This window comes from Acanthopagrus latus, chromosome 1 (assembly GCF_904848185.1).
Source record: "Acanthopagrus latus isolate v.2019 chromosome 1, fAcaLat1.1, whole genome shotgun sequence".
NCBI classification, from domain to species: Eukaryota; Metazoa; Chordata; class Actinopteri; order Spariformes; family Sparidae; genus Acanthopagrus; species Acanthopagrus latus.
Window position 1 is genome coordinate 4,997,851 of NC_051039.1, and position 27,803 is coordinate 5,025,653.

A 27,803-nucleotide genomic window follows, 5' to 3' on the forward strand; every position below is an offset into this window, starting at 1 on the left:
TATATGAAAAAAATGCAAAAAGTGCAATTTAAGTAGGTGCTTAAGGTGTTTCACTTGAAATATTTATCCTGTAACATATCCTAATTTCTATTTTGTGCTGTTTGAATATCAATAGTCCCCAAAACAACGCAACATATTTCATTTGACTCTGATCGCATAACCATTCACATATGTACCCATATCCCAGTAAACTGACTTCTGAGTTGTGCATATGTGTGCTTTTTCATATTCCTTGATTTAAAATGCTGAATTATCAGTTTCAACATAATGTTCCCCCTCACCACATTTATAGAACTCGTGATCACAGGACCATCAGAGGTCTTCTCTCTGCTGGTGGGACTTTCCAAAGAGAAGGGCGTTAATGTTCTAAGCCCCACCCTCTTTTAATCGCGCCCCCCCGCCGGTTCTTGAGCTCTGATTGGACGAACTCAACGTCAGTCGAGATTCGGAGCAGGTTTGGTTGCAGTGCGGCGGTTGTTGATGTCGCTGTCAGGAGTCAGGCAGCACAGAGGAGAGCTAGCAGGTAAGCAGGAACACACACCGGAAAGGCTGCTTTCACACGAGTTAATACGATTAGCTCCACTTCACTGTAACATACACTGTTATATTTGGTATTTCTCCGTCAGAAACATGAGCTGAGGGGGATTTTTTTTGTCGACAGAGTGCGCTGCTTCTCTGCTTTTTTAGCGTTGATAAGTTAACGTCAAAGTGACTCGGTATGACTAGAAACTGAAAGAAGCCACTTGTTCATCATTTAAATAAAGACTAGACCCGTTTTTATCCGTAAACAGGAGATATTCTCTCATAACAGACAGTGGAGAGTAGACCACTAACCCGCGATGTATATTCATGCCGTTGCTGAGCTAGTACTGAACTATTGAACTAGCTACAACATTGTTTAGGGCGGTGCAGGTCGTTGATAACAACAATACAGATTGTAAGTAGCCACAATATGTAACATGTGGGGTGTTAACACCTGTTGCTACTCTTCAGCCCTGTCCTTGGGATGCAATAAATGATTCATTAATGTTGAAAGTAATCCCCTTGGCTGACAAAGAGGGCAGGGCTGAACAGTTTCTGCATGTTTACATCAGTCAGACAGTGAGACTGCTGCCGGAGGCTGTCTGAGTCTTCATTAAGCTCTCTTGTCGTTTTGCCTCAGGTGACCATGCAGTTCCTGGGCCGGCTGTTGGACACAGTGTCCTCTGTGTCAACCCTCTTCACCAACCCGTACAGGGTCAGGGATGTGCCGCTGTCAGACTATGGCAGAGGAGGCAAAGTCATGCTGAAAGAGGAGGGGCGGATGGTCCTGTACAGAAACACCCAGTGTCAGTCATGGGACTGTCTGCTCATGTGCCCTGAGACGCCCACCATGACCCTGAGGTCAGTACTGATCACACAGTGGACTGTGATATGTGTCATAATCAGGTGGCTGACCTAGATTTAAATATGCAGATGTAAGCTGAAACTCTCTTGCAAATTTGTTCAATACTTGCAGCCTTCCACCTTGTGATTTAGGTTTGATTACTGTCGACATATGTCACCATCTTCACTTCAGCCTTTTATCTTGAATGATTCAGTGCCGGGGTCATTCAGCCATAGATCATAAAAGCACTGATAAACTACGAAGATAAGATTGTTTTTATGATCCATGCAAACTTATCATCAGCATTTTGAAAAACTACACTGAATATTTGCTACTTGTGTGCAGAGACTTGTCAAAGCAACTTTCAAAACATGACCTGCAGAGCATCTGTTTTGCAGATATAAAGGTTACAAAAATTAAAGGGCAACTCTGCAGATTTTCAACCCGATATGTTTCATTACAATATCGGTAATATAAGCCACCGAACAGTGTTTATCTTCCTCCATGTTGCCTGCAGCCAGAGCCACCCACTCATTTGTTCACAAGTTCAGATTGTGTGTATGCAGTATATTTGTGATCATTGTTAAGATGTGGATGATCGTACTTCCACATTTTTAGTTGGATAGAAAGAGAAAGAAACTCAAAAATAAGCAGTACTGATGGAATATGAGTCAAGACTCTGTTACCGTGTTGCCTATTTTACATTGGCTTCTAGTTAAGATTTATTGTTAATACCAAAGTTTTGAAAACTTCCATTTTGCTCCTTATGAAACCTGACAAGCTTAAACCAATAATTGCCTAACTTACAGATTGCCTCCTGCCAGTGGGAGTGAAAAATAGAGCTATCTCTGGATTTATCTTCCTTCCTCATACTATTTATTTTATATGTAATTTGTAGCAGTGTTACCACATTCCCAACATTTTCATAACCCTAACCCTTCATTTCGATTTCCCTTTACGGCTCTTGTGAAATGTGACCAACCACTTAATCGTTGCTCTTTGTTAACCAGGCTGTTTCAGGTGGCGTCAGAGGAAGATGCCATGAACTGGTTCCCCCAATATGCCCTCAAGCTTCGCCCCTTCTATGAGACACTTCCTCTGAAGGCAGAGGCCGCCCAGCCTATTGTGGACTGTATCCGAAGCCACCCGGACTGGAGTTCGGCCCACATTGCGGTGGAGACGGGCCTGAGAGATTGTCTCAAACACAACTATGTCCAGAGGTAAGAGGAAAGGTGCTGATATTGATTTCTGCTTGAGACAGCGCTCATGTTTGTGGCAGTGGACTTGAGTCCAAAGTTATATTTTATCATTTCTGCATCAAAAGATATAAAGAAATCAACAAGGATTATTACAATTGATTATCAACATTGTTTTTACCATTCGACTAAATGATGAATTGACTAATCATTTCAGCCCTAACTTCTGGCTCAGGGGCTTGAGGTAAACTCTTCAGGATAAAGCTGAATGAAAAGAGGATTATAATGTCTAAACCTATTCTACAGAGGCATTAAATGTGTGGCAGTCAATGTGAAGCTGCCGGCTTAATGCATACAGTGCAACAAATAGTGTTAAATATTTATCATTAGTTCATAACAACAGGGCTTTAAAACCATTCCAGGTCAATTTACTCTACACGTTTGCCCTGCTGCAACTGATTTTCATTCATTTCAGTACAGCATGATAATCAATTTGCATTTACTTGAAAGCTACTTGAGATAGTAAATAGTGTAACACAATAGAAACATTTATTTATTTCATTGTTGTCTTTAGTTGACGAGATATGGAAGATGTGTCCGTCTTCTGACATTGTTGTTGAAGAATTATTTAATCTCAAAGACACATTAAGGCAACAAGAACAACAAGAAAAAGACATTTGAAGAGAAGACAGATCTTATCTTGGAATTAAAAACTTGTGATTTGCAGCTAAGTCCCAGATCTGGGATGTTGGAGTTACTTGAAACATGCTACAAATAGTTTTAACTGGTTATGAAAGTTTTATAGCGATGCGTCTAAATCAGCTACGTAAGCAGACAAAACCATTAGCAGGGAGACTGGATATTTCTGTATAGTTAAGTTATTATTAATGCCTGTCAGCAGTTGAATTACTAACTTGTTAAGGTCATGTAAATCATAAAATTTAAAAGTCTCACAGCCTGAGGAAACAAGCTGCTCTGCTCTGACCTAACCCTACTGTAGTGGTTATCCTGTAAATCTCAAACAACTCTGTAGTCTCTGCAAGCTTCACCTCCATGCTGTACGACTGGGTAACAGTGGCTGTCTGGACTTGGAGAGGTCAATCCAAACCAGCTGTATACAAAATATTCATTTTAGTGGCTAAGCCTTGCAAATCAACCTGTTTGGTTGTCTTTCTGTCTCCAGTCAGATCAATGCCCGCGATGCATCAGGTCAAACACCGCTGCACCGGGCGTGTGAGCGAGGCGACTCAGCGTGTGTGAAGGAGCTGCTGGAGGAAAGCCAGGCTCGCACCGACATCAAGGACCGCAACGGAGAGACACCACTACACTTTGCTGCTAAGCAGGATTCTCCTGCCATCATCCAGGTGAGACTCAGCAGGACTGAAGTCACAGTCACATTTCCATCTGATGAAATTTTGACCACCGTGTTTCTGTGCTTGAAACATTGTTTGGTAGGTAGGTAAGTTACTATCTCAGGTCCAGAATCATAAAGTATTTAACCCGTCATGTCCTCTAAACTGCACAGTAACAAGCTGCCGTCCATCGTTTTCTCCTTTCCTCATTCAGATCATGTGTTCGCGGTTGTGCTCGGGGGTGAACGAGCTGAACAATGACGGGGAGACGCCTCTTCATGTCTCCTGCCGCCTTGGACGCATTGAGTCCGTCAAAGCTCTGTTGGGGGGTGGAGCAAAGTGTGATGTCGTTGGCGGAGCAGGCTATGCCATCCACAGTGCCATGAAGTACAGTGAGAAGGGGTGAGTGGGGGTAAAACTGAGGATTATGATTTGCAACAAACCACAGCTGTGTGTGGTTCGAACTGCTGGCACATCACATTTTTTTAAAAATGGTTTCTGTTGGTTGTAATCAAGCCACGACAATCTTAGTGTGATTTGTGTTCAAATTATTGTGATTTAAGGTCATAATTTGATTCGATTTTTGAACTCATCTTAACTTTTTCAAACCTGCTCCAAGTAAACCCTCTCCCCAAACAAATCAATCAAACATCTCTGGCACTGTTATCACTTCTGTCTTCCGTCTCAAAACCATCAGTAGAGGTTCTCTGTGTCTCCTCTGGACTCAGTTATACAGTGTCCAAAGTTACTGTCTTCAGTGACACAAAAGAGCATATGGTTTTGTAGTAATGGTTTCCGTTGTGACTCTGCTGCAGTGCCTCTCTTTTCAATAGACTTTTGGCTGCAGATACATTAAATGCTTGTACTCTTGTGCAATATGCCTCCAGTGTCTGGGTTTAAAGACTTGGAATAAGACAGCACATGAAAGTTAAAATGATTGATAATTCTTAGGAGTACCTTGAAGACAGCTACATAAACTCATACAAGTATTATTGTGCATCTGAATCATCATTTCTGTTCAGGTTGCTAAATTGTTTTCAGAACGAGTCGGTACAGTTTATTTAGGAAATTAAAGCTGTACAAAAATTGCAAACCTGAGACAAATTGTGGAGCCCCTTTTATTTGTCGTCCCTCAAAATAGAACAGCATAGATTCCATGCAAGTGATGTACTTGATGTACTTGAGTTGAAACATAGTGAATATCCCTCCTTTCTTTTAACCATCAGCTGTGTGGAGGAGATCCTCAAAGCCGACCCAGGCCAGCTCCAGGCCGAGGACTCTTTGTATGGAGGGACGCCTCTGCACTGGGCCAAAACTGCTGAGGTGAAGAATATTACATTGTGTGTGGTTAGATATCCATAATGAGCCGTTTGAATTACAGTACATGTTTGAATCTCAGTGGTACACATCCACAGGAATGAATGTAATAGAACAGGATGTTAGAATGAATGTGTGACCTTGGAGCTGGAGCTTGAGTAACTTTTACAAAACTAACTGTAATTATGTTGCTGTGCATTCTCTGGGCCACCAAACCAAACCAAGAGGATTTCATACAGGTGTTTAAAAAGATCTTCCCTCTCCCTTCCAGATGTGCCGTATACTGTTGGAACACGGCTGTGCAGTCAACTACCTCAGTAAGACCGGAGAGAGCCCCCTCCATATTCTGACCAAGAAGGGCCGCTTTGAGGCGGCCATGGTGCTGCTCACCCACGGAGCGAATGCCAACCTGAAGGGCCAGGATGGAAACACAGCTCTGCACTTAGCTATGAAGGTTTGTGTGCAATATATCCTCTTTCCTTTCTTCTTGTTTTCCTGATCTGAACAGTAATCTCTTACCGATGATCAAAATCATCATAAAAAGGGGCGGAAATGTCAAGAAGTGATTTTGCAACGTGGTTGCAACACAGGCGCCTTTCACACTTGGCAAAATCCCCACAAACACCCACCAACATCTGGCATTTGTCTTGACTGGGGAGGGGTACAATAATCACTTAGTTTGTTAATACGTAAATACTTTTTCATCTTTTTCGCCCTTCTTTATCGAGGCACCATTTGCACGTCATTCAGTTGGCGTAGAGTTTGAAAGAGAGACTAAAGCAAGATTTTTCAAAAGTAACAATGGACTGTATGTCACTGCGGTATCCTTGTTTAGAAGCCTGATTTATACTGCGCATGTGCAACTCAACAGAGATGAGAAAGATGCGAGATGTCATTATTTGGCTACATCCATCATTAGCTCCAGAAAAAACAATATGTCTGATTGAAAATAGCTTTTTAAAACTAGTTTTAGCATCTTCTAGATACAGCTGAGGTAAATGATCTGTTGTTAACTCTGCGACACGTTCATGACAACAAATACGTACCAGAAAGGCAAAATCATCCGCCGGACATGTGAGAGGAGTTAATCACCTTTTAAAAGCTTGTTTGCCAGCATTTAAAAAAGACACATACAGGCACTAATTTTGGTTTGACACATCGTATATCTTACGGTTGTAAAGATTATAAATGATGTAAAGGTTTTAAAATGAAGGTTTGAGTTCTTGTTGACCTTTCATTTTCTTGTTTCAACAGGAAAACATTTTTTTCTGATTTTGCATCTATGCTATTTATCCCACAACCAAATTTTATAGGACAAGTGAAAAAGCTAAATTGTGACCTCTTGAAAAATGCCACTGCATCACTTAATGTGCCTCTCTGTTCTTTAGATGGACCACATGGACTTGATCAAAGCACTGATTGTGTTCGGGGCTGATGTGGAGATCCACAACGACCTGGGAGAAACACCTGGACTCATCGCTGCTCGCACCAGCAAAGGTAAGATAGAGACAAGAAGAAGAGGGGAAAAGTGAGCTCTAAACTGTGAGGAGACGAGATGAGGGAGGCAAGGAGGTGTACAGTGGAGGATGGATTAAGGAAAGAGAGAGGAGTGGAATAAGGCATTGTGAGGGGTTGACTGAACTTTGACTGCATGAATGTTTGAATGTTATAATAACATCTTAACACGTCTGTCCTTTAAATGCCAGTAATATGGTCAAGTTGCATGAAAATGGCTGGGTGTGTTACGATAGAGTCACAAAATTAGAAACTTTGCCGTGTGTCAAGCTCCTTGAAATAGGCAAGATTATTCTGCCATACTGAGTAAAATTGGGTAGTAAGAAAGAGTCTGAAGAGGAAGGCAGCAGATAAAGAATTGTTCAAAGTAAAACAAATTGTCTGGTCAATAAAGTGTTTCAGTCTCCTCTACCCACTACTTTCATGTTCATCTTCAGAACAGTAGAGGGCAGTACTGCATTAGAAGTAGAAATCTTTGTTCTTACACTTTTCTTCATGTTTCATGTTTCGTTAAAGTTGCTTCCTCGACACATGAACTCTGTAGTGCATGTCAGCATGACTGTGCCAGAGATAACTGATGTTTTTGCAGTTCCTAGCAGCTGATAGAAATCAGTGACTGAAAGTCTATTAATAATTGTATGAGAAATTTCATTTTGATGGAGGTGTCTGCCTGTTAAAGGGCATTGCTAGTTCACGGGGGGGTTGTTGGGTCTCTGTAATTTATGTACAATCTTGATCTGCTCTAAATAAAAGGTGTCATGAGATAAACCGTTAATTGGTGCTGTAAAAAAAAAAAAAAAACGGAGAAATTGACAGATCAGAATCTTGTCACTCCTGAATTTGTGTTTCTATTCAAAAACAACATTATTGTGTAATCACATTTGTTGTTTGCACACAGAGATGGATGTTCATGAAACCTCTCACTTGATGCTCTGAGGCAGAAGTGATGGGAAACGAGTTTGCTTTATTGATACATTCATTGATTTTGAAAATGCATGATAATTGCTAACAGCTCACTCTTGTTTTTGCGCTCTCTCTCTCTCTCTCTCTCTCTCTTTGTCTTTATCTCTGCTTATTATTATTGTGTGTGTGCATGTCTAACATGTTGCCTGCTTGTGTGTAACATAAAAGGTCCTAATAGAAAGATACTGCTGGACATGTTGTGTAATGTGGGGGTCCAGCGGTGCCTCCCACCCTCCCCTGGCAGTCCACCCCCCATCTCCAAGCCTGGAGGCATAGGTAACGCCACCGCTGTGCTGTTACAGCCTTAACTTAAATGTCTGCCTTTGGTATTATGCATGATATTTAACATTTAACTACTGTGGGAAAAAAGGGACAGTTTTACCTCCAGATTGTTTCAGTGCGATTTGTTTGGAAAGTTTGGAAATATCAACCATAGAGAGGTATGCATTCTCTGGATAAACAGCTCTACAGTTACGAGGATACAGCTGTGTCTTTAATTGGAAATGTCCCTTTAAATCATGACCTCTGCCATGTTAATGACCCAACAAGATCTGAGTTTTCTGTGAAACTAGGCCCACAAGTTTTCATGTTTATTTGACATGTCAGATCACTTTGGTCCCTTTTTTTTAACCAACATGCTGTGGCAGAGAGTTGCTGTGCTAGTAATCTCATCATCATAGTGGTTGCAGCAGAAATTTTGTGGCTTGTAGAAAAACCAGAAGACGCTTTCACTTTTGGCATCCCTTACATGTGAATTTGATGCTACTGTATGTGTTGGTCCCATACCAATAGTTGTTGTAATTGGCTAACAGGGTTTGAGGACATCATGTATGTGGGGGCTGCAGTAGGTGCAATGAGCAGAGGCAAGTCTGAAGTGGATGGCCCCAAAATGGAGATGAAGTGAGTTAAAAAAACTTCAGCTTCAGAGTATTTTCAAAGTTTTTACTTGAGAAAATTGCAGTTCTGGAAACAGCAAAACCATCTCCTCCTCTCTGCAGGATGGACCGGCTCCTGTGTCTGGATGGCGGAGGTATTAAAGGCCTGGTGTTGATCCAGATGTTGATCGCTCTGGAGAGGGAGGCCGGTCGGCCCACCAGAGAGCTTTTCGACTGGGTGGCTGGCACCAGCACTGGGGGCATTTTGGCCCTCGCTATAATCCATGGTGTGTATATATACCCTTTTATTTTCACGTTTTTTTTTTAATAGTGTATCATTACATTGATATTCTTTTAATGTAGGTAAATCCATGGAGTACCTGCGCTGCCTGTACTTTAGGATGAAGGAACAAGTGTTCAGAGGTTCACGACCTTATGAATCAGCACCGCTGGAGGACTTCCTGAAGAAAGAGTTTGGCGAGAACACCAAGATGACAGATGTCCGATATCCCAGGTAACTATTCAATGCTCTTCATTGCCAGATTATAAACAGGACCGCATTCATTTGTTTCCATTCCTGAAGTTTTAAAGAGAAGTCAAATGTCTTTCTTTTCTATTCTCCTTCCACTCGTTTATTTGTTTCTGTGCAGGGTGATGGTGACCAGTGTTCTAGCAGACAGACATCCAGGCGAGCTGCACATCTTCAGGAACTATGACCTTCCCTCCGTCCACAGAGAGCCTCCGTATGCCACCACTGCCACATTCAAACCGCTCACCATCCCACAAGGTACTTTAGGAAAGGAAGTCAGTCATGTTTGTTGGCTCTTTGCTCTGGTGTGCTCATGTTGTGATGGAGGGGTAGTGCAGTGCATTTATACTACCACTGGATGGTGTCAAGGTAAACAGTGTTGAAACCCCACACTGGGTGGCTTTACATCCTGGGATTGGGTAACAATAAAGCTACGTCTGAGTATGTGTGTCATCATATTTCAAGCTCAGTTCTGCCGTGTTGTCTGAGTGCCAGCCATGTTGTTGTTCCAGGATGGGAGGATGAGGATGTGTTGATAGTAGGATACACAGAAGAGCCACCCAGAAAGCGTAGGAAGGTGACAGATGAAGGTGTGTGTCTGTGTGAGTGAGAGACTTAAACTAAAGAAACAGTTCAACCCGAAGTCATTTTCTGTCAGCTCCCATGCTGATGGACAGTTGGGTGAAGTTTCACAGTTGAGGAAACAACCGTGTGACGCTGTTTTGCTGTGAAGTTCCCAAAAACGTTTTGTGAACTATGAAACTTAACTTGACTTTCTATCGGCAGGGGGGCATGACTGAATTTTCTTTTTTTTGGTGAACTGTCTCTTGAAATATTTTAAAGAAACAGAATCACAAACATTTTCATTTGACAATTACAGCATGTAAAGTGGCAACACTCCATGAATTCCCATATTTCCATGTTTAGAGGAATAGTTTTACACATGAGAAATATTCTTATTCGCATTCTTGCAGAGTTTAATGATAAATTGATACCACTCATGTCTATAATGATATACTACATGCTAATTAGCTGTAGATGTTTTCCCTGTTTCCAGTTTATAAGCCAGTTTAAGTTAGCCGATCGCTAACTTCTGATTGCTACCTGTAGCTTCATCATTCTGTGCACACATGAGAGTAGCATCAGTCTTCTCATCTAGCTCTCAGCACAGAAGTGAATAATAGTATTTCCTGTATATTGTTCCCAATAATAGTATGTCAAACTTTACTCCTGAATGTGATTTCATACAAAACACATGCTTTTAATAGCATGACAGCAAAAAAAAACCATACTTCAGCCCTTTGGCCTTTTCAGCATGAATGAAAGTGAATGCTTCGTGAGCGCTAACAAGCTTTCTCTGCAAACTGGTCGTAAAGTCTGCACCCGGATCTGATTCATTGTTTCACGCCTTTTTAAAAAAAAAAACAAACAAACTTGAATATCCATGTTTTTGCACCAGAACAACTTGTTTGGCGGGCTGCCCGCTCAAGCGGCGCTGCACCCACCTACTTCCGACCAATGGGACGCTTTCTGGATGGAGGGCTGCTGGCCAATAACCCGACGCTAGACGCCATGTCAGAAATCCATCAGTACAATAAAGCCTTTAAAGCAGAGGTAGGCAACCTGACGGCTGCATTCTATTGCATATATCTAATGCAAATGGACTTTTTCATTTGATTATTTATTTGTCTCCTTTTTTTTTTTTTCTTTAACTCCTCTTAACCCTCCTTCCTGTCAGGGCCACGGGAACCAAACCAAGAAGTTGGGCATCGTGGTCTCTCTTGGTACAGGTGAGCCACTTGACTGTGTCTTGATTGATGTTTGTCCAAGGTGTCATATACCGCTATGAATTCCCACACCGTTCTCCTGCGTATCCTCCAGGTAAACCTCCTCAGGTGGTGGTGAGCTCTGTGGATGTTTTCCGACCCTCCAACCCTCTGGAGCTGGCGAAGAGCATCGTAAGCGCCAAGGAGCTTGGAAAGATGCTGGTGGACTGCGTGAGTACAGCCTGCTCATGATCATGTTTGTCCTCGATTAAATCAGTGACTGCTAGATAGTCACAATGCACAGTTTTTCACATCAATTCATCCACTAAGAATTCTGTTTTCCGCATCCACTTGTGGAGCTTTCTAAAGTTTCTGATATGTTGGATGTAATAATTAGTAACAGTAGCATTTCAGCAACTGTCTTCTCGTTTCTAATTCTACAAATGTCCGTGAATGTGAAGTGTACAGACTCTGATGGCTGTGCGGTGGACAGAGCCAGAGCGTGGTGTGAAATGATTGATACCATCTACCACAGGTCAGCTTACTATAATTCTGCTGCATTCTCATTTCCTGCTAATTCTGCTTAATTAACCGTCCCCTCTTCTGTTTTTCTGACCTCTTAATCACACCATCTCCCCAACTTTGTTTTCTCTCAACCTCTCACACACTTCCTCTGGTGTTTTGAACCATCAAAGAGACAAATTAGGCAACATCCTGTGTTTACTGACACAGATCAGATAGATATGACCGAGGCACACGTCAGTCAAGCACATACACCACCATGACACGCGCATCAAGAACAAAGTTAGCCACTGAAGCCCTCACTTTTATAGTTTCTTTTAACCTGTGTAGATATGGTGAGTCAACAGAAAGACGATGCATGGCAAAACAAGTGTTTAACCCTTAACAGTAATCATTCTTACCAGTCCAATTTAATTACTATATATCACTTATAGTTTATAAACTCCTTGTATTGGTTTGGAAACAAGCTATGTGTAACACTATGTTTGAACACAATTTGGCAGGCATTCTTGTTTCCTGTTATTAGTGATTGCCACACAGGCTGTTATTTCACTGTATTATTTCTAAAGTACAAATCATGTGTTTTTTGCAGATTAAGTCCCCAGTTGTCTCAGGAGGTTTTGTTGGATGAGGTGAGTGACTCAGTCCTGGTGGACATGATGTGGGAAACCCAGATGTACTTGTTTCAGAAGAGGGAAACCCTCCAGTCCCTGGCAAAGCTGCTACTGGACAATTGAAGGTGCAAGAAAATCACAAGGAGCGGCTTGGAAGATGGGACCATGAGAGTAGATGTGTTGGAGAATATGAGAGCAAAAGGCAGTCCCAAGAGTGCTGTCAGGGACGAGAGTGACCGGACGAGGGACAAAGATTAGCGAGCCATGTGTCTGATATAAGACTGTCGTGTCTGTGTGGGTGTGCTCTTCCTTTCAAACATCCTTCAGATGATGTGACCACAATGACTATCCTTTCCCAGCTGAGATGTCAGAACATGGTTGCAAATACGTGAGACACTGACTGACACTTGACGTAGCCTATTGAAGGCAAGTTATGTAGCATCATGTGACCTTAACCCTGTCCCAGTCACCATCACGGTGAAGCGAGTTTACTCTTTGTGTGTAAACCAGTGGGGGAGAGCATGGAGTGTTTCCCTCTTTTGGTATGTGAAGAACAAGGGCAGTGTAGGAGGAAGTGTCACAACCAAATAAAACTGGAAGTGGCACAGACTGACTGTGATGATGTCAGCTAACTGTCAACCTCCCACAGCCCATTGTGTGGGTAACACAGAGCATTACTCATTGAGATAAATCTCCCTATTCCCACCCACTCATGGTCGTCTTTTTCTTTTTTTAACCAAAGTATCTGCACTGACACTAAATATACTGACATTTCCCATGATGCCATATCATCAATGGGACCCTGTAGTCCTACTGTAGCACAGCTGGGATAATGGTGATGATGAAATCTGCCTTATGTGTCTGGGACCCAAACTTGTACCTTTCTTTTTCTCCACATGACACTTTCATGCCTTTACTCTGTAAGTTCTTTATTCGTCTTGGCTTTTAACACAGTATTTAACTTATTAAACAACCACTGATAACTTGCTTGCAAACTGTATACACTCTTGAATCCTCTTTGTCTAATGTCAAAGTGACTCGAGCACATGTTTAACATGCACTGTTACAACTGGACTTGATATTAAAACTTGAATTTTCAATGAATGGAAGGACAAGGATAAAAAGTCTGACTGCTGCTTGCACAACATAAACTAGAGGTTACAAATTTCCTATGTTTTTTGTATTCAGAATAATTATTGAAGTGTATACTGCTCTGGTAATAAAACATATTAATGTGGACCAAATCTTACAGGCATGAATTGTTGAGTTCTTTGTTGTAGCATTTACACTGGAGCTAGATCTGACTACATGCTAATTAGTGAGGCTGTATAAACAGTGAAGAGCACATCAGGATACAGGTGAGTTAATTTTATTTAAATATACAACCTTTAATCAATTCACCAAAAGTCAAAACACATCACTGGGTCTTGTGATCAACTTTGCTGATGAATAATTTAGCAGACAACTAAAACTCAAAGCTTGATACTGTTTTTGCAGAGTAAAATGAGTAAAATGGCTTATATTTACAGTAGAAACAAAACATTTGTTAAAGATTGCAATACACGGGAAATATATTAAAACATAAGCTATTTACATCGTAAAAAACAAAACAAAACAAAAAAAAAACATCCACGCGGGGTTTAACGTTCATAAATATGTAGCTCGTGAAATAAAGTTACGAGCGTTGGCGGCCATTTTAGGGCACCAACGGTAAACGCCACAACAGTTAGCTGTGTTGTCAGGTGGGGTTGTTGAAAGGCTGTTTTTTAAAACGACATGGGAAAACAAGTCGAGGGACAATTGGCAGGTGAAAAAAGACCAGGGAATTATTGGCAACAAAATAAAATAAAATACATCAACGTCTTCACAGTGGACACTGTTACATCGCTTACATGCTTTTATTCTGGGTGAGTATTTTATCATTGACTTTTTTCTGTTATAAACAAGTGTTATCATTAGATGGTAACAACCGTTTAATTAAGTTTAAATACATTACATTAAAGTTAAAGAAGTATGCTAACTGGCGCTATCGAAACTATAGTGGGTTAACTTAACTGGTGTTAGCATAAGGTTAGCAAAAGGTAACCATAGATACCATGTACACGTAGACGCCGCCATCAACTCGCCGGACCGTTAGTTGACGTCGCCGCCATATCGGATGTAGCAGGTCTGCCATGTAAATGAATACAAGTAGAAGCGGAAACTGGGTTTTTCGAATAGAAATTACTAACATTTACATTTTACTGATTTTGATGAATTGTTTTTATATCCAGTGATTTATATTCATTTCAGTACTAAACATGACAATCATTGAGACAAAAAAAATGACAGTCTGCGAATCAAAATAATGCACTGCAGCTGGCCAGGAGGCTGCCTTCTTTTCTTTGAGCAGTAAAGTGATATACTCCATGACAGAGAATTATACACTGCTCTACAAATAGTCCCTCAGAAATACAAAATATTTGGAACATTTTTGAATTGTGAATGAGTCTTGTAAGAATCATTCAGGTAAGGTGGAGGATATTGATTGGTCTTTCAGCTGGTGACATTAATTGTTTGTTGTAACTTTCTTAAGTTTCATAGAAATTGTAAGCATTTAAAAAAAATTTATATATATAGTTGTTGCTGCACAGTGGAACGTACCAGTGTCCATTTCTCCTGTTAAACACCGCTATATGGTTTCACAGACTGGACCAGATGTTAATCGGACCAGTTCAAAGATCCTGGTTTGACTTCCTAAAACAGGCAGCTGGTGTCCATCATCGCTCTGAGGTGTGCCCCCTGAAATGTTGATAAGATGTGGGATGTCTGTCTGCTCATTCATGGTAAGTCTGTGTAAATAAGCTCATCAACTGAAGTCTCTGAATGCAAATACAATGCAGCAGAAATGAACAGAACAGTATTGAAGTTCTGCACATCACAGAGGCAGGTGTGTTGTTACATTCATTTGCTTTATGTTTTGTTTGCTGCGTTGCACAACTTGTAGGAATCCACTGCCTGGTCATGGTGCCTGGAAATAAAGAAAATAATACATTACTCGCATGTGGGTTACAACATAGCACAACAGTTTTGTCAGTTGACATGGTTTTTTGTAGGATTACATTTTTGAATAGAAGGGCACCTTTGAAGTAAGCAAGTTTAGTTTTCAACTTTACATTAAAATCAGATTAGTCATGTGTTTATTGACAATGGGCGTTAATATCATTGAATTTTACTTTTGATGATCATCCCAACATGGAAGTCTACGTGATATCAACACCTCAGTGTTTAAGAAGTCATTTCCTACAAGTTTTGTCAAAACAGTACAGTATACCCAGCCTGTAATAAGCCACATCATTTTTACATTGCATCCCTCAAGAGAGAAAATGTTATAACAAGAGGTGCTCACTCAGGGGGCTTTGTTGGATTCAAAGTGGACAACAGCATAGGGGATGTGCTCTTGTTCTCGGGCCTGATGTGGCTGGACTGTGCTGTAGACAGGATCTGTGTGTTTCTGATGGAAGAGGACACTGCTGTAGTGATGATCGTCCTGCTCTGTTGGTTGAGCTGAGATTTCGTCATACACAGGACCAGGGTTTAGCTGATTGTAAGACAAGAGAAATTATAGTATTTTATGATACACTGTATGTATAAAGCAAGCTCTTAGTTACCTTTTGCTTTTAAAGTTAGCGAGTAAACATAATATCTGTGATGAACAACAGGATAAGTAGATAACTAATGTTTTACAAAAGACTGATGAGCTTAATATGGACTGCAGTAGACATTTCGATTTCAACAGACTAAATGTGTTTAGTTAAGAAAAAATAAATTAAGAGAACATTTGTAACATTATTTGTCAGTTTGAGCTGCTGTTCTGGCTCAGATGAAAAAGTAATTCTTTCTGAAGTTTTTCTGTTAATGTAGCAGAATTGTTCAAATTCTTTTCTTTACCTGCTCCAAGTTGTTTGAGTTTTCACTCTGAGGAGATTGGCTGGGCGTCTTCTTTTTTCTGGTTAGTGACATTAGTGAATATAAGAATTAATTGGTGATATCATGTTATTGTGCGAGTGTCACTGCATAGAAACAGAGATCAGTGTTGCTCACCTAATCCAGCAAAAGACAGCGAGAAGTATTAAAACCAGGAGAGCAGCACCGACTCCTGCAGCTGCAGCAGATGTTTGTTTCACTTTAGTATTTTGGACAGTCAGAGTTTTTTCACTTGAGCCAATGGTTCTTCTACCAGTTTTGACCGTACAGGAGTACCTTCCTTCATGCTGACTGCTGACTGGGTCTAGAATCAGGTGTTTGTTTTGGTTCTCTGGCAGGTTCAGAGGTCGACTGTTGAAGTTCCAGGTGTAGTTTGTGTTCAGAGGACAGCTGGTGCTGCAGGTCAGTGTGACTCTCTGACCCTCTGTCACCACTGCAGAAGGAGTGAACGTCACTTTAAGACCTGAAAGATAGTTTGATCAGCAAATGTGAAAAAGATATACTATCTCACAAGGTCTCATAGATTAACCACAAAGTTGATTGTTTGTCAGTGTCTTCTAAAACTAAAGCCATAAAGCCACAAGCCAAAGTTGGTAGATTTGTTTTGATTAATAGATGAATTGAGTTGAGTGAAAGGAGCATTGAACCTGCCTTTCAGCATGCTGACTGCTGATAGTACATCACATGGTTTGGAATCAATAATTCACTATACAAAAAAAATGTATTTAATCTAAAGAATTACCTGTGACAACCAACGTCACTCCAGAAAAATCTGACTGTTTCCATCCGTCACGTGTCTGGATCTTGAATTTGTATTCTGTTGAGTCATTCTTTGTCAGGTTTTTAATTGACAGGATGTGATGATTGTTCATGTTTTCATGGTACTCAACATGACCTGCAACTTCAACAGGCTTTTCAGTATCCTTCTTAGCACCTCTGATTATTTTATACCATGATTTAGACTGGGGCTGCTCGTAGTCAGGATGAGAATATTCACTTGAAATGTTCACTGAGGAGCCTTGAACAGCACAGATTCTCCTGCTGACATAATTCACAGTCCAACATTTCTTTTCCTCTGCACCTGAAATATAGATGAAAGATAAGAGACAGTTCACTTTGAATGTACTACAAGAAAGTTTTTACCAGTTTTGAAAAAGTTTAATACTGATGCCACTATATGATGTATTAACAAATGAGACCATACGCAAGAAGATGAGCTATTCCTGTAATTGATGTGATTATTCTTCATGTCTGTCAGTGGGTCAGGTTCAGGCTTATTTGGGATGGATCAATCATGAAAACAAAACTATGAAGGATGAATTAAGTATGTAGCTAAAACACAGGTTTTTTTTCTCTTTTGTCGACTTTTTCTTGAATGTATGTGTATACATTCTAGAAATCCAGACTTGATATTCTTAAACTTGTATGCCTTATAAATCATTTTTACACAAATATTTATCTTTATTTCATGTCTAACAAAAATGATACGATATTGATTAGATCTATACAGAGACACAGACCTGCAGGTCTTTCTACAGTTGGTTGCTACATTTTTATCGACTCTCAACATCACATCTTTTGTGGTGTAAATATATTGGGCTGACACACCACTGCCCAAACTACTAAGAAAAGAAGACAGAACAGGAAGAATGAGCTCTTTGCAGATACAGACGCCACCACAGCCACACACTTTTAGTGGGTCAAGTGATGATTGAGAGGAATAACTCTTGTATGAGTCCATACATTGTTTTGTTGAGGTTCCTGCCAATGTTAATTTTCATCATCCTTTGAGAAAATAAACAAATTCTTTGTGATCTAAAGATGATTATGTATTTACAGTTTGCAATGAAATTCATAAGCATTTTATCTGTGTAATCATGCTGCATGTCATAAAGCAGAACCTCTAGACAAATACCAGTTAGCAGGATGTGTCAACTCAGCCTCTCTCTCAATCCCTGTAACATATCTATTAAATTCAGTCGCTCTTTCAGACTCACTGCTGACTGAAAAATGTTCGTGTGCCTCTGGAACGTAGATGAATGGAAACTTTTTTTTTTTTTAATCTACCCATCATAGCGTCATAGCATTGTCACAACGGCCATGTTTACATGTTTGTTGACGGGAGCTGGAGCCAATAAATACCTTGACCCGACAATATCTGCCCCTTGGACATTTTCCCACTAAAGTCCAAACATTGATTGACAGAAAGACATCTGTCAATCAATCAAACATGACTTCTTACAGCTGGTGTTTAGTGCATAGCGACTGCATTACACTGTAGTAAGTTTCTGTTTGGCGTCAATCCCAGGAGGGGGAACATGATCCAACCAACCTGGGAAAAATATGATTTATACCCCCCAATATATTTCTGAAAACAGAACTATGTCACTTCAATAACATTAATACCCCACAATAAAAGCACTTGAGGAAATGTCACGTATTTCTCCTCTCCAAGGTTGATATCTAGAATTTCACCTGCTATTTGCGGACAAATAAGTCAAAGATTTCATTCAATAAGTTACAATAGACCATATTTGGTTTATACTCACAGACTGCAGCAGAGTGTAGATCCTTGAGGCCGTTTACAGCACAGGAGAAGCTTTCAGTAGATGTTTGGGGTACTACATCCTTTATTGCCCCATACTGTCCCTCTGAGACACTGCTCCTGTACATTTTTAAGGCACTCTGAAGATCAGTCTGAGGACAGCTGGTGTTACAGGTCAATCTGACATGGCCTGTTGCAGCTGCACGAGTCTTTTGAACATACACTCCTATTGGGAGATGATGAAATATGTTTTACATTGATTTACTTGTTCCATGTTTTTTATATATACTACAGCTGTAACAAGCTGATTACATGAATTATGAAATAAACCCTCACAACATGATGAGTTAAAAAGACAACATGAAATGATTACACCGTCAACAAAGTAAAAACTAGATAAAACGAAAGCAAAGACATGACAGTGTGCAGCGACATGCACATACATGTTAAAGTTGTCTTAATCTAACCTAAAAAAACACAACTCTAACCCTGCTGCCTATATGTGAGCCAGCTAGCTAGTTAAGATTGGTTCATGTGATAACATAACAAAATACAATAATTCATGACATGATAAAACATGACATATGTGGAGTTGTTTGGTTTGTTCTGTACAGTTTGACGACTGTATCTTTCACAGTTGTAACTGGTAATGGTCCATTTTGACAGATCGCTAGATACAATAATCTCTGTTGATAAAATATCAGTTTAAAGGAATTAGAGGTAGGTATGGAGGAGGATGGTCAGTGTGAGTGGAAACTACACCTGTTGGATATGTGATGGAGCAGGGCTCATCCACTGATGTCTTCTTATAAGAACACATTCTCCCTTTAGCATAGGTCACACTGAAGCAGGCTGATGTGACAGAATCTGGACAAAATGAAATTGTGTCAGTTTTTAATGACTTAAGTTGATTTTTCATTGTGTGTCATAGTCAAGTGTTATAGTTCAAGGTTCTGGTGCACAAATATTTCTAATTAACATATTTAGTCAGTTTAGTTTTATAACATGATAAGGAGTTAATGGTTGTCACTCACCCACTGAGACTTGAGGGGCTCTGAGGTCCTCGTAGCCTTTGATAGCACAGGAGTATGTGACTGCTTCCTCACTGCTGACCAGCTGTTGGTACCAGGGAGACCAGTCCTCATAGAGAAACTCTCTGTTCTTGTACCAGATGTAGGCTGCAGGGTTTTCAGTCAGAGGACAGCTGGTGCTGCACATCAGTGTTACTGTGTGTCCCTCTGTGGAGGGAATCACCTTCACCTGCAGGTCTGAGATGATGAGAAAGAAAAGTTAGAATTCATATATTTATGTCAGACTTAAAGTAATTCATTACTGACGATCACTGTACCTGCAACACGGAGCTTGATCATGCCTTGCTGACTATTTCTGGGTTTTCCTGCATCCTCTTTACTGCTGCAGCAGTAAAGTTTTGCATCCCTCTCTGTCAGAGCTTTGATTGTTAGATTGAAGTTATTCTCTTCCAACATGTACTTAACATGGCTGTCATCTGCAGTGAGATTCTTTAGATTAAATACAGATCCAATCTGCTGTACAGTGTACCATTTCATGGTTGTAGTGGGATGTTCAGCTGAGCAGGGCAGATCCACTGATGAACCTTTTAAAGCGCAGATGCTGTTTGCTCGTCCCTGCACCCCTTTAACAGAAGATTAAATCATCAGATATCTGGACACTTTTATAAGTCTTGTATCGATTCATATTCTCCATAATAAGTTCATAATAGTCTGATTGTAAAGGATCATTCTTTCTAGAATGATCGTATTCTAGAATGCATGAAAACGCTCATAACAAGAAGAATTAGTGAAAATGCTACCAGCTAACAGTGATTCATCTGTTGTCTTATATCTTACTTTCACTTGTACACTCCTGAAAAACTTTAATCTATTTTTTTCAATTAAATATTGTTATACAAGGAGTAAAAACTATTATTCCTACCTGAGAAACACAGCATGAATCCCATAAACACACATCCAGCTTCTGCCAACAACATGGCTGTCGTAGTCTTCGGCTTCTCATCAGAAAGCTGATTGTATGATTGAATTAACCTGTAGCAGCTGCTGTGTTTATTAAAATGGATAAAACACGAAGAATATAAATAATGTTTAAAATCAGCCACAGTCTTCTTACAGAGACAGAATGAACTGTTGGTCAGTGTGAGAGCGGCAAACACACACAGCTCTGCAGCCGGAACGTCACTTCCTTCCTTATAGTCATTCTTACGACAAAAGAGACCTCTAATGAAAAATGTATGTACTGCAGTAGTTATGTAATATCATTACTTGAGGATATTGTTTTTATCTGTATTTTATCATAATTGTATATATATTTTTGTTTATACTTCGGCAACATGCAGCAGAGGTACACTTTGTATAGTTTTAAAGTTGGCAGTGAGAGCAGAGAGATGTGAAGCTGTCTGGTCGGTTTGTGGTGGAAAATTCATCAGCACTGAAGAAGGAAACTGAATGTCTTTGATCTTTTTTATCGACTTCATTACATGCAGATCATCAAGTATTTGGAGAGGACAAACAATTTGTCAGAAAACATTAAGAGCACTGGAGACAGTCAGAAAGTGTGTAATGAGTCTTTCTGTCCAAGTTATCTGTGCTTCACATTACCTATGGGCCAGCACTGAGAGTAAAAAGAAATATGGCTTTTAAGAGCCACATCATCATAAAATGCACCTTTAAACCCACATTCCCATCAAGAAGCAACAGATTTGTTGTCTTTAATTTTCTCACGTTTGGCTCCAACAACTCAGTGGAATTTTTTCCAGTTTTGTTCACAGTCATTTTAAAATCCTAGCGTGTGTTCTGTTCTGACAAATTAGATACCTGACAGTTCCCCACAACATTACATCACTAACATAGTCTTCATAGATTCTGTGATTTCAATGTTGAAAATTGAAATGATTAATTTATCTCTAGTTGTGATACTGATTTACCTGCCACTGATGGGCCCTTCGAACTGTCTAATTTCAACAGTGAAAAGGTCGTCAAAGAATCTGATCTCTGGCTTCTTTGCTTTAAAGAAGAAAATCTTTTTTTCACGCAGTGTTACATGTTGCTTTCTACTCATTTGTCACTCTTCACCTGCTAGTCCACTTGTATCCTTCACACAGACACCTCCTGTTAGAGGATGTGGCCTAAAGAGCTCATGTTAGTTGGCCTGCCTGTGCTTGTGAGTCTCAGTATGTTTGTGGAAACTTGTGGTCCACATTAGCATGTAGTGGACTGAAAAGGACCTGGGGATTAGACAGCTGGAAGAGTGAAAGTGAAGTGTGGGATGTCAGGAAGGAAAGTTTCTAGGGATACATGATATCTATCGGATTGATATTATTGAAATTATTGACCCGATAATGAAAAAAAATGACATTATCGGTTATTGGCAGATAATGAGATTATAGCCTATAAATTCAATCAAAGCTAGAGCTATGAATAACAAGTCATGCATCTTTGCCTTCTACATCTTAGCCTCTTTACCCGCAGGGTAAATGTATTGATTTATTAAGATGCATCAGTATTTCTTTTTATATATTTTTTTACATATGTAGCTTAAACTACTCAGAATAGCTTTTTTCAATCATTTTTTGCTTGTAATCTGTTCTGACTAAAAGATTAGGAGATACAGATCAGTGGAACATTCACCAGCGACATAATCTTAAGGAATTCTACAATTTTATTGTTATTAAAATGGCTCATTTATCTGTAATTGATAGACTGATTCACTTGCCAGTAATGGGTCTTTCAAACTGTCAAATTCAATAATGAAAGGGTCGTCAAAGAATCTGATCTGTGGCCTGTTTGCTTGACAACATCTGTTTTCATCTTCATTTAGAGTTTGGATATCAAACACATTTGACAGATTTGAAGATATGCAATGACGATCAGGGCAGAATATTTTTTACAGTTTAACTATCAACTTTATTGTTAAGAATTACATGAGTGCACCATCACAATAACAACACTTAATCATGAATTACACCAGGGCCTTTTATTCTGCATTATGCTGCGTAAAAAGATTCGTCATGGACATTTCGGATAACATATTGGTGGATATTAATATATCCCAGATGTATCTATGATGGGATAATATCGACCGATATATTGGTCAGGCTCTAATTGCAAAATACAATGACAACAAACTTTAGTTCAGTTGGAAGCTGCGTAATGGATGGTGGAGTAGAGATCTTCTGTGTGGTTCTGAGAGAAGTGGAGTCTCATGTAGTGATGGTCATCCTGCTCTGCTGATGGAGCTGAGATGTTTTCATACATGGAATCAGGGTTTGGCTGAGGAGACAAATCATTATACTTACTGACTGAAAATGTTTGGCTGATTCTCATATCAGACAATTAAAATGCAACTAAAATTCAATTGATGAATGTCTTCTGAATCATTTTCAGGTTTATTTTGGAAATGTTTGGTGTCTTGAAAATGTTTTACCCTAAAGGTTATTTTAGTGTACTTTTTATTTTAATTGTGCAAATAAAATACTCTAACCAACACAGGTCAACTCACACAGGGTGAGACTTCTGTTAATGTTGAACATCATGACTGGTCAGTGAATTACAGAGCCTGATATTATCTTATTATATTGTATAAATGTTTATATGTTGTCGTCAGTGAATCTGGATTGTAGTAAACAAAAGTTTACGTCCAAGATTGCTCACACAACAAGGAGATGACAGCAGTATGTCTTCGAGTGAAGATAAAATTGTTTTTATTTATCATATAATTAATTTCAGGAAAGCATGAAACAGTTTAAGAACATGAGCAGGTGCTGGAGAAGAGAAAAACTGAAGAGAGGCTACACGATTAATAGAAGATGATTCAGGTGCTCACGCCTGACACGGCTAGCTAGAAGTTCCTGCTGAGCGGTTACTTTCTGCCACCATTTTGGCTCTGCCAAAAAAAATGTAATCGCTGTATACAAACACAACATTGGGGTATAGTTTTGTTTTCTCTACCTGCTCCGAGTTGTCTGAGGGTTCAGTTCGAGGAGATTGGCTGGATTTTCTCTTTTTTCTAGTTAGTGACACAAGAGAAAAATGAAAATAATTAGTGATTCCAGGTTTGTGTGTGAATGTGATTAGTCAGGAAGAGCAGAGTGTTGCTCACCTCATCCACCAGAGGACAGCGAGAAGTATTAAAACCAGGAGAGCAGCACAGACTCCTGCAGCTGCTGCTGATGTTTGTTTCACTTTAATATTTTGGACAGTCAGAGTTTTCTCAGCTGAGCCAATGGTTCTTCTGCCAGTTTTGACCGTACAGGAGTACCTTCCTTCATGCTGACTGCTGACTGGGTCTAGAATCAGGTGTTTGTTTTGGTTTTCTGGCAGGTTCAGAGGTCGACTGTTGAAGTTCCAGGTGTAGTTTGTGTTCAGAGGACAGCTGGTGCTGCAGGTCAGTGTCACTCTCTGACCCTCTGTCACCACTGCAGAAGGAGTGAACGTCACTTTAAGAGCTGAAAGATAGTTTGATCAGCAAATGTGAAGGAGACATACGATGTCACAAGGTCTCATAACTAAACCACAAAGTTGAGTCTTTGTCAGTGTCTTCTAAAAGAAGCCATAAAGCCAAAGTTAGTACATTTATTTTGATTAATACATTAATTAAATTGAGTGAAAGAAGCATTGAATCTGCCTTTCAGTGTGCTGACTGCTGATAGTACATCACATGGTTTGGAATCAATAATTCACTCTTCAAAAATAATGTATTTAATCTAAAGAATTACCTGTGACAACCAACATCACTCCAGAAAAACCTGACTGTTTCCATCCGTCGTGTGTCTGGATCTTGAATTTGTATTCTGCTGAGTCATTCCTTGTCAGTTTTTTAATTGACAGGATGTGATGATTCATCATGTTTTCATGGTACTCAACACGACCTGCAACTTCAACAGGCTTTTCAATATCCTTCTTACCACCTCTGATTATTTTATACCATGATTTAGACTGGGGCTGCCGGCTGTCAGGATGAGAATATTCACTTGAAATGTTCACTGAGGAGCCTTGAACAGCACAGATTCTCCTGCTGACATGATTCACAGTCCAACATTTCTTTTCCTCTGCACCTGAAATATAGATGAAAGATAAGAGACAGTTCACTTTGAATGTACTACAAGAAACTTTTTACCAGTTATGAAAAAGTCTCAATTTAACATTGATGCTGAAGATTAGTGATATGATTATTCTTAATGTCTGTCAAATAGTAGAATTCCAGCTTAATTGGGATGGTTTAATTGTAAAAATTAAACTATAAAACATGAATTAAGGAGTCTCATAGCCTAAGGAACGTGGTAGATTTTCAGTCTGTTGGTACATCCTTAATAATTTTTGATAAAATGCCTCTGTAAACATAAATTTAACAAGCATAACAACAATAAATTTATCTGCATGTAGTGCATTGCATAGTAAACATGACATCTGGTCACGAGGTCTGTGTTTGCTGTCTTTATTACACATTTTTGGCCAGGAACAGGAGCCTGTCTGCTTCCTCTGGCTTGAGACATGCCATGTTGCGGCTTCGTAGCACGAACCTGGGGTCAAACATTTTCAGCATGTGGATGAACCTCCAGCTTTTCCACTGTATATGCAGGCACCATATCTTTAGCAATATGCAACGTGACTGCATCCTTTAAAGCTGTCCACCGGGACCCTTTCTTCTCATATGGGACACAATGATTAAATGATTACGCTGACGTTGGCAGCTTTATAGCGGATGTTTGTGGGCTGCTGCGGTCTTGTACATCTTGTAGTGAACAACAAGTGTCCCACTGTGATGCATGCGTCTGTTTGAGAGGCTGAAATAAATTTGTCGGTTCCCTGCCTTTAGTTACAACAGCCTTTAAACAAACTTTGCAGCAGGCCGTAGTTTGTTCGAGGTCCGATGCCACAAAACCAAGCTACTAACAAGAAAGTCCCTATTTGAGAACCAGCTCTTGGCTTGCTGCCATGTTGTTGTGTCCACATGGGCCCCTGTCAATGAACTACGGGAGCCCATGGGGAGTGGTGGCGGAGCAAGTTAAAGAGAAAATCGTTTTTATTTTTTTTGAATCACAAACTCAAATTAATCAGTTTTACAGATTTATCACCCAGCCCAGTCAACTCAGTCTCTCTCTCAATCCCTGTAACACTGCACCAAAATTAGCTCATACACTCTATGCAGGCTTCTTTTTTTTTTTTTAATTTTTTTTTTTAACTTAAATCTGATAAAACTAGGCAGTTGGTTCCTTCCTCATTGCAAGTTGGCAGGTTTGCCTTTCTTTTTTTGCTGTTGTGCGAGCTACATTCTTGGTCAACAATGCGTTGTTAGCATGGTGACTTTTTTGTATCTTTTAAATTCAGTCTCTCTTTCAAACTTACCTTTAACTGAAAAATGTTTGAGTGCTGCTTGAATGGAGATTAGAGTTCTCAACCCGACCGGACCCGCAGGTTCGGGCAGGGTTCGGGCCGAAAAAATACACAAATGCGCTGGGTCGGGTCGTGCCTCGGGCTTCCTTTTTTATAAAACACATTTCTTGCAGGTTGTAAATTATTTATATATTGTTTGTTGTGAATCATCACAGTTCATGTGTGGTGAAGAATAAGTCTGGCAGCCTGCTTCATGGGGAGGGGCAGACGCAGACCTGATGCCGCTGCGTACGATAAGAAGTGTATGAGGAAAACAATGCAGGCGCGCGGGGGGTTGGGTTCAGGTCGGGTTCGGGCACACAGTTCATGCTGGTGTGTCGGGCTGCGTCAGGTTCAGGCTTAAAAACCCGCGGGCCAGGACGGGTCGGGTTGTAATTTCCAGGCCCGTTGAGAACACTAATGGAAATGAATGGGAAAAAAATGTTTCCATCCATCATTGCATCATCACAGGGGCCATGTTTACATCTTTGTTGACTGGAGCTAGAGCCAATAGATACTTTGACCCAAGAATACATGCCCCTTGTACACTGCAGTCCAATCAAGATATTTTGTCTATTGTGGAAGAGCTAACAGACTGACAGACATTTACCAAGATGTTAATTCTACAACTGGAGCCTAGAAGTGAAAATCAGATTAAGATTACATGTCTGACTGTCTCATAATCAAACATGACTTCTCACAGCTGGTGTTTAGTGCATAGCAACTGCTTTACACTGTAGTAAGTTTCTGTTTGGCGTTAATCCCAGGAGGGGGAATGTGATCCGACCAATCTGGGAAAATTATGATTTGGACCCCCAATATATTTCTGAAAACACAGCTATGTAATTTCAATAACATTAATACCCCACAATAAAAGCTCTTGTGCCACTATAGCTCTCAGCAGTGGCACATGATGCAGGTAGACCCAAAGTACATGTTGGGGAATCTGAGCCTGTTGTTGGTGGCTGACACCCAGAAAGCAGGCAAACAAAAGTTATGTTAGACAGAAGTTTACTAGCGTGCCACAGTGACATAAACTCATAGATTAGATCTGAAATACTGCGAGTGGTCACCGGGCCAGATTAGAAGCAATGCTGAGCGTGACCTTCCCAGAGGCTGCATTAACCAGTGATGGCAGTAACAAATGTAGCACTGTAGTTTTCCTTTCCTCCTGACTCAAAGATCCCGTTCTATAAGTTACTACAGATCCTAGTTGGTTTATACTCACAGACTGCAGCGGAGTGTAGATCCTTGAGGCCTTTTACAGCACAGGAGAAGCTTTCAGGAGATGAGATGGGAACTACATTCCTTATTATCTCATTCTGTCCCCCTGAGATGCTGCTCTTGTACACTTTAAAGGCAGTCTGAAGATCAGTCTGAGGACAGCTGGTGTTACAGGTCAGTCTGACAAGTAATGGTGCAGCCACAGGAGTCTTTTGAACATGCACTTCTGTTTGGAGAAGATGAAATAGGTTTTTCGTTATTTTTTTCATTAAAACTTGTTCCATTTCTATTATATAGATTACTGCAACATTTGGATGCTGCAGTGTCACATAAGAGGGAGCATAAGACATCGCTTTGCTTCATGTTTTTTAATTAGTTTTTAGACAGCCCCATTTCTCTTTGTGCAAAGCATTGTCGATCAAAAGTAATACAAGTTTGGATGATAGGGCAATTTAATTTGGTCAGATTTTAGAAATTGTTGGCTATTTATGCAGTCTCTGAAAATAAAATGCTTTTGTTTTGGGCAAATGGGCTGGTGCTCAGGCATCTTTAACAGGGTCTTGTGCAGGCCCTCCACCGTGTGAACACAAAGTATTATTAAATCTAGTGCTAGGATCAAATCAGCTGTGACGCTTTTCAACATGTTC

General features: G+C 40.1%; 2 protein-coding genes and 2 long non-coding RNA genes across 7 annotated transcripts; 2 read left to right on the forward strand and 2 right to left on the reverse strand.

Annotated features, from left to right (window-relative positions):
* The first annotated feature begins 441 nt into the window (after positions 1 to 441).
* On the forward strand, positions 442 to 13,264 carry pla2g6 (phospholipase A2, group VI (cytosolic, calcium-independent)). 4 transcript variants are annotated; one of them, XM_037109686.1, is made up of 19 exons: positions 442 to 523; positions 1,163 to 1,383; positions 2,377 to 2,586; positions 3,746 to 3,926; positions 4,129 to 4,316; positions 5,141 to 5,237; positions 5,503 to 5,685; positions 6,620 to 6,728; positions 7,878 to 7,985; positions 8,522 to 8,609; positions 8,708 to 8,871; positions 8,948 to 9,098; positions 9,235 to 9,371; positions 9,626 to 9,703; positions 10,573 to 10,727; positions 10,852 to 10,903; positions 10,995 to 11,110; positions 11,341 to 11,414; positions 11,994 to 13,264. In XM_037109686.1, exons 2-19 carry the CDS (start codon positions 1,169 to 1,171, stop codon positions 12,136 to 12,138), a joined length of 2,451 nt encoding a protein of 816 aa, XP_036965581.1. In that variant the 5' UTR covers positions 442 to 523; positions 1,163 to 1,168; the 3' UTR covers positions 12,139 to 13,264. The 4 variants fall into 4 exon arrangements, with proteins under 4 accessions (XP_036965581.1, XP_036965598.1, XP_036965607.1 ...); XM_037109695.1 differs by lacking the exon at positions 442 to 523 and adding an exon at positions 560 to 937; XM_037109703.1 differs by lacking the exon at positions 9,626 to 9,703.
* A 298-nt stretch (positions 13,265 to 13,562) lies between these two features.
* On the forward strand, positions 13,563 to 19,716 carry LOC119021541. The gene is made up of 3 exons (XR_005075634.1): positions 13,563 to 13,922; positions 14,703 to 14,840; positions 19,698 to 19,716. It is a non-coding gene; the product is annotated as an uncharacterized LOC119021541 (long non-coding RNA).
* LOC119021521 (B-cell receptor CD22-like) lies at positions 14,849 to 20,720 on the reverse strand. The gene is made up of 10 exons (XM_037101866.1): positions 20,480 to 20,720; positions 19,875 to 20,180; positions 19,561 to 19,794; positions 19,289 to 19,393; positions 18,531 to 18,752; positions 16,724 to 17,062; positions 16,099 to 16,444; positions 15,946 to 16,003; positions 15,404 to 15,595; positions 14,849 to 15,025 (listed from the first exon to the last, which is right to left on the reverse strand). Exons 1-9 carry the CDS (start codon positions 20,532 to 20,534, stop codon positions 15,404 to 15,406), a joined length of 1,857 nt encoding a protein of 618 aa, XP_036957761.1. The 5' UTR covers positions 20,535 to 20,720; the 3' UTR covers positions 14,849 to 15,025.
* Positions 20,721 to 22,386: 1,666 nt separating this feature from the next.
* Positions 22,387 to 23,864, reverse strand: LOC119021547. The gene is made up of 3 exons (XR_005075638.1): positions 23,660 to 23,864; positions 23,509 to 23,566; positions 22,387 to 22,830 (listed from the first exon to the last, which is right to left on the reverse strand). It is a non-coding gene; the product is annotated as an uncharacterized LOC119021547 (long non-coding RNA).
* Positions 23,865 to 27,803: the final 3,939 nt, after the last annotated feature.